The following is a 7,128-nucleotide window of genomic DNA, read 5'->3' as shown; positions in this document are numbered from 1 at the left end:
ATACTGTATCTGGTACATTCATTGTCATCCCTTCGCCGTTTCTATCCTAAGCCCAGTCGAGGTGAACCTAACGCTGACTTGGCCGGACAATTCCCAAACCGCCTCTAATTCTCTCAGTAGGTCTTTAGTGCTTTCCGTTGATATCTAGAGGTACTGTACAATTTCACAAACACTTTCCTGAGTTATGTTTGTTTGTTTGTTTGTTTGTTTGTTTGTTTGTTTGTTTGTTTTGCAGACAGGAGTTCCAGAAGAGATGATTGTGAGTCCGGGGGACCCAGACTACTGTGCTGCCCCCTGGTGGGAGACACAGGCGCCCCAACTACTGTGCTGCCCCCTGGTGGGAGACACGGGGGGCCCAGACTACTGTCGCCCCCTGGTGGGAGACACGGGGGGCCCAGACTACTGCCGCCCCCTGGTGGGAGACACAGGCGCCCGAACTACTGTACCGCCCCCTGGTGGGAGACACGGGGGGCCCAGACTACTGCCACCCCCTGGTGGGAGACACGGGGGGCCCAGACTACTGTCGCCCCCTGGTGGGAGACACAGGCGCCCGAACTACTGTACCGCCCCCTGGTGGGAGACACGGGGGGCCCAGACTACTGCCACCCCCTGGTGGGAGACACGGGGGGCCCAGACTACTGTACCGGCCCCTGGTGGGAGAAACAGGGGGCCCAGACTACTGTACCGCCCCCTGGTGGGAGACACGCTGCTTCTTTAGCGAGACGATGACCGACGACTGAACACCTCCGACGGCAACTCAGTCGATCTCTCTTTCCGTTTTAATTTATTTAGATTTTTTTTGTCTCGCTGCTGAAGGTTTTAAAGCTCTTAATCGTCATCAGCTCTCATGGCCATGAATGTAGATTGTGAGGCAAAAAAAATAACGTAAATGAAATGAAATGAAAAGAAAAGAAAAAGAAAGAAAAGAAAAAATCAGAAAGCACCACTTCAGGCACTTGGATAGCCAACTAAATCTCAAGAACAAGGAGAAAATGGTATATATACAACACAGACACTGTTGGGCCTATTTTCTCTAAGTCAACCCGCTCGCAATGTGTAAACAATGCCTGATTTTTTTTATTCTTTTTTTTTGGGAGCGTCAAGCATTTCTAATCGAATCCGCTTGTCAGCTGCAAAACTATTTCGCTATCTGGTGGAACCAGGTCTCTTGGTGCATCTCGTCGTGAGGTCTTAGTGGGCTTGCATTGGCCTTAAATGTGCCTGTTGTCCCTCCTCCGGCACGATGTGCCCGTTCCTCCGACACCCCCTGGAGGCTTTGTCGCGGGGCGCGCCTCTTCTTTCCTCGAGCGCCCGGCGCCAGTCTTGTCCGTTCTCACTGACTGCATCCGAACATCTTGTTCCACTCTGTGTGCGTGTCGGCCTCCTTCTGCGACGTGCCCGCCTGGAATTTACAAAAGACGTTCTCAAAGTCCTGGTAGGTGAGGGGCCTGATGATCATGCCCGCCATGTCCATGCCCTGCGCCGAGGCGTGCAGCAGCCCCACCAGGGCCTCCTGGCAGAGCCGGGCCAGGTCCAGGCCGGAGAAGCCCTCGGTGCGCTGGACCAGCAGCGCCAGCTCCTCCTCGCTGAGGCAGTACTTGTGCTGCGACTGGGACAGCAGCTGGCTCACCATCTGGTGGCGGGCCGCCCCGTCCGGCAGGGGCACCAGGACCCGCCGGCCGAAGTACCGGCGCGCGCCCTCGTCCATGTCCTGCGGCCGGCTGGTGGAGCAGACCACCAGCACCTGGCTGGCGCCGTCCTCCGCCGAGCCCAGGAGCAGCGCGTCCAGCTGGGCCAGCAGCTCGGCCTTCAGCCGGTGGACGGCGGCGACGCTCTCTTCGCCGGCGGCGGCGGGTGAGGGGCGGCGGGCCGACAGCAGCGCGTCCACCTCGCTGATGAACAGCACCGAGGGCTGCCGGCAGCGCGCCACCAGGAACGACGCGCGCAGGATCTTCTCGCCCTCCGCCAGCCACTTGGTGGCCAGCGTGGAGCCGCTGAGGTGCAGGAAGGGCACCCCCAGCTGGCTGGCCAGGCAGCGTCCCAGCAGCGTGCGCCCGCTGCCCCGCGGGCCGAAGAGCAGCACGCAGCGCGGCGCCGGCCCCAGGCCGCTGAACATGTCCGGCCGCAGCATGGGCCACAGCACCTCCTCCTTCAGGGCGGCCTTGGCCAGCTCCAGGCCCGCGATGTCGCTCCAGTCCACCGGGGGGCCCTGCTGGAGGATCTCGGAGGTCACCATGTCCAGGAGGTGGGGGTCGCTGCTCTTCAGCTGCTCCTCCGCCGCTGGCCGGGAGGAGGAGGACGAGGACGAGGAGGTGAGGCCCGGCGCGGAGTGGGAGAGGTGGACGCGGTGGTGGTCGTCGGCCTCCTGCTCGCTCAGGGAGGGCGAGGCGAAGCCGGCGAGGGAGTCGGCCGAGCGGGAGCCCCCCAGGCTGGAGGAGACGTAGGAGGGCGGGGTGAGCGGCGCCCCCTGCTGGCTGCTGTACTTCCTCTGCTGCTGCTCCGACGGCACGGCCGACTGCTTGGGGGAGCTAAAGGCTAGAGAAGACTTCTCTGCGCTCCGGTCGAACCCGCTCCCGTTGGAACCGCCGCCGTCCGTTATCCGGTACATGGGGCTCTCGGCCGCGCCGCGCGCCTGGCCGTAGCCGAAGTTACCGTAGGCCGAGTCCATCTCCCCCTGCTGGCCCGTCATGTAGAAGGCCTTCCTCTTCAGCGAGTTGGAGGAGCTGCCGTTGAGCGGGGTGGGGGCGATGGGGGCGAGATTGTGGGACTGGTAGGGGTAGCCGGGCAGAGTGGAGGAGGGGGGCAGGGGGGTGGGCGCGGCGATGCCCGAGGGCAGGTATATGGAGGAGGGAGGCGGAGCGCCCCCCGGGCTGTAGCCGGGCCCCACGGAGCCCTGCGCGGCGGGGTAGCCCGCCGGGGGGTAGTTGTAGCCGGACAGGCCGGGGGGGGAGCCCCCGTTGTTGTACGCCGGGACCAAGGTGGGGTGCGAGGGCGGCTGCAGGAGCCCGGAGCTGTGCAGCGGGGAGGGCAGAGCCGGGGGGGCGGGCACGGCCTGGGAGGAGCCGTAGCCGCAGCCGCCGTGCAGGTAGGAGCCGCCGTAGGAGGCCGGGCCGTACTCCTGCGAGGGCATGGAGGAGGACGAGTGCAGCGCGGTGACCGCGTGGCTCCCGCAGCTGCTACCGGAGTAGCTGGGGTCGCTCAGGGTGCTGGAGGCCAGGCCGGGGGAGGAGCTGCACAGGAGGCCCGACGCCACCTCCGAGGCTGCCGCCGCCACGCCGCCCTTCCTCACCGGCACGCCCTCTGGGATGCAGCTCATGGGGTACACCCCCTCCTGCCAGGGTTCGGAGTCGCCCTTCCGCCCGATGCCCCCCTCGGCGTAGGGCATCTCCAGGATGCCGGAGTACTTCTCGGCGTACTTCTTGAGCAGGTTGGAGGCGGTGAGCGCCGAGATGTCGTCGTTGGCCCAGGCGTACTGGTAGGTGGAGGCGCGCTGCAGGTGGCCCGGCGCCGCCCGGTACGCCTCGGCCTTGTGGGCCGGCGAGCGCGTGGTGGAGGAGATGTCGAAGTGCTGCTCGGCCCACTGGCTGTGCTCTGGGGTCCACTGCATCTTTAGGCCTGCAAGAGACACACACAAACACACACACATAAGGGTTATGTGGTATCCTTGACTGGTATTTCATAACAAATATGTGTGTATAATTAGAAAACCATAATGCAAAAAGCCAGGTGTACCCTTTCAACAGCAGAGTGTGTTTTCAGTGCTAAAGTAAGGAGTGATACTGGTGTTACAGGAATAGTCATTTCAACCCCCACACAAACAGATGTACTTAACTACTTAGAACAGAAGGAACAGTCACTCAACCCCCACTCAAGCAATGGCTAATCTATAGAACAAACAACACCTTTCCACAGGGACAGTTGCACCAAAAAGCAGAAGGCTAAATGATACAATTATAGATTAGAGACAAAACACACTGAAAACTGCAAATATCTGTGTATCAAAACAAGATCATATTAATTAAACTGACTTATTAGATAAAAGGTATTTGAATGTCAATCAAACTGATTATGAAGGTAATAGTGTCATTTCACTCCTGGTGTAAACCATATATATAGAAAATAAGTCTCAATTACAAAGGTTTAGTCTGGTAAATCCACGTATCATGTTTAAAATATAGACAACTCCACTTTGGGATAATGCTGACTTCTTACATTAAAGGTACAAATTTAAAAAAGGTTCTAGTGTTAAAAACTGTTAAACTCATCAAGAGCCACAGACCCCCTGGACTGAGAAAACCAGCCCAAAGGAGGGGGCCACCAGCAGACCCCCCGCTGTTGCGACAGGAAGAATACACGGACAGGAGATCTTGGGACAGACGGCCCCCAAAGAATCAAGAACCAATTGGAACAGAACGCCATATATATATATAATATAACTGATTGGCTATGAATCAAGTCAACTTGTGACATCATTTTGAGTATAAAAAGGAAAACTCATTGTTAAGAGAGGAGGCCAGACACCCGAAACCCCAGGGGTTCTGCGCCTCACACCACCTCTCCACAGAGAATGCTTTCTGCCGTTTCATGTGAGTAAAATCATGGACCCATTATTGTTGGTTATAGAGTAATAGGTTTACTCATGTGAAATGCTCAGTCTATTCTCTATTTCATTGATGTAACAGGGCTATTGTTATATGTACAGAACTTGTTTGATGTGAGAAAGCCACTGTGAATGGGCCATAAAGATACACACCTCAACAATCTTTTGTACAGCCTGTCTTAATATGAAATCATCCCTGTATGTAAATGCTATATCCACCTTTGGGCCCCGAGGCAATAAAATATGAGTTTGAATTAGAACTCTGTTGTCTGACTGCACTAATTATTCCTCTCTGGCTAGGCCAGAGGGGGATCTGTTTCTATCATTCTCCTTCTTCCATCCGGTTAGCAAAACCTGTATGCACTGTAAATTAACTTTAGAAGTGTATAGAACATACGACAGTTACACACACACAAGCAAGTATGAACAGACACACAGTCCTACGAACAAAGACACACAAACATAATGATGTTTATATCGGCCGATATTCACAAAGAAGTGCCGAGACGACGCGCTATTTTCCCCCCGATGCGTCAAACTGTTCCCGTCGGTGTCAGAACAACAGAGGGAAACCAAAGGAGAGCACGGGGGGGGGGGGGGGGGGGGGGTGCGACGACACTTTATATTTCCTTATTTCCCGGGACAGCGGGTGGCCGTTTCCACACAGATGGCCACCTTCTTATTCCCCCGTAGCATCATCATCATGAAAGCCTTCCGCGCGGCGCAACATCATGAATTGTAAAACACCCCCGCTATTGGGCAGACCGCGCGAAGGACACAGTCCACCGGACCCGTCCGTCAGCGGGAGCGTGCGGCGGCCGCGTGTGTTTGTGTTTGTACCAGGGACGCCGGCGCGGGCTGGTGAGGGCGCGGGCCGGCCTAATGCACCCCCAGCCAGAGCAATAAGGCGGAGACGCCGAGGGTCAGTTTGATAATCCCTGGCTCATCTGAGACAGCGGGAGGCAAGCACCACAAAGCAATCTCCTCCTCCTCCTCCTCCTCCTCCTCTCACCCCCCCCCCCCCCCTGCTCGCCGTGTTCCACCACTTTCATCGCTCTCTCTCGCGCGCTCGCACACACACACACACAAACACACACACACACACACACACACACACACACACACACAGAGAGACACACACACACAGAGACACACACACACACACACACACACACACACACACACACACACACACACACACACACACAGAGAGAGACACACACACACACAAACAGAGGCTGTGCTCAGACAGACACAGGGCTTTTTCCACAGATGCTGGTGAAGGCAGACGACACACACACACACACACACACACACACACACACACACACACACACACACACACACACACAAATTCCCCCATGTCTTTACTGCAATGATAGATATATAATAACAAACATCAGTGTACATTATTATCTTTCTATGGCTGTGACATTTGAGCCTCTTTTACCCAATTCTAATCTTTATACCAAAACCTAGAAAGGTTATATTAGAGGCGGGGCACCCTCTCTCAGAATACAAATGAAAAAAAAGTATTAAAAGAGAAACAAAAACTAACCTTTGTACTTGTACTAAGTAATCTACTGTGCCTATATTACTAGATACTATGCTAATATGTCTATACTACTTTGCACTCAAGATTATAGCACTCGAGTTTGACACTGTTTGACGGACAATGTTACTTACTTACCCTTAGCTGCCAGTGTTGTACCCTTCCTGCTGACTTGTTGTACAGAACTTGTAAGGGGCTTTGGATAAAAGTGTCAGCTAAATGATTAAATGTAAATGTAAGAAGAAACTCCACTTTGACAGATGGTCGATCACAACAAGGTTTTCAATTGAGAGGAGTAATGATCTTGGAGCACCCTTAAAGTTGATGGGCTCTCTCACAAGTTGATAGGCTTCCTCACAAGTGCATGAACCCGGTGCGCATAAGAGCGTTCCATTCTTCAGTCTCAATAAGACAACAACCTCTTCAAACTCAAGGTCTTCTAAGACCTACTCTGAAAAAACGCCTCAACAACTCTTCTAAATGATCCAGGATTATCTTCTTATCCAGTGTAGCATTACACCATGTCATGAGGGGGATAATTGGCCAGGCAACTTGTGTATATTCTTTCCTCTTGCATGGACATTGAACCTAACAGTGTACTGTTTACTATGATGTAATAGTTGTATTGGTTAGAAAGCCATTCAGGACCTGTTTTTATTTGTGACAGCTGAAGACAAAAAAATTCAAACAAATAAAAAAGCTAGGAATTTAGATCTATGAGCATCAGAATAATAAAAAGAAAAACAAGAATAATAAATACAAAAGGATAACAAAATTCGGCTGAATATAGAAAGGTTCTAAACCAAAATATAACGAGCGATCATTACAATATATATTAATTTCATAATTCGGAAGGAAATAAGTTACATGCACTCCAACCTTTGTGATATCTGTGTGCTCCAGTAACTCGTTTAGCCTCGTCAAGGCAGTCTTCCAGTCTTGGTTGGACAGTTCTATTCTATTCTACTCTAGTTAT

The 7,128-nt window shown here is 53.7% G+C and overlaps 1 protein-coding gene across 1 annotated transcript; it reads right to left on the bottom strand.

Moving 5' to 3' along the window:
• Positions 1-1,333: 1,333 nt before the first annotated feature.
• On the bottom strand, positions 1,334-3,610 carry LOC311247598 (fidgetin-like; the record flags this gene model as incomplete). The annotated part of the gene is made up of 1 exon (XM_084338627.1): positions 1,334-3,610. Exon 1 carries the CDS (start codon positions 3,605-3,607, stop codon positions 1,334-1,336), a length of 2,274 nt encoding a protein of 757 aa, XP_084194753.1. The 5' UTR covers positions 3,608-3,610.
• Between the last annotated feature and the right edge of the window lie 3,518 nt (positions 3,611-7,128).

Source organism: Notolepis coatsorum (genome assembly GCF_963971535.1).
Source record: "Notolepis coatsorum genome assembly, contig: SCAFFOLD_730, whole genome shotgun sequence".
In the NCBI taxonomy this organism is placed as follows: Eukaryota; Metazoa; Chordata; class Actinopteri; order Aulopiformes; family Paralepididae; genus Notolepis; species Notolepis coatsorum.
This window is presented reverse-complemented; position numbering and strand designations above follow the sequence as displayed.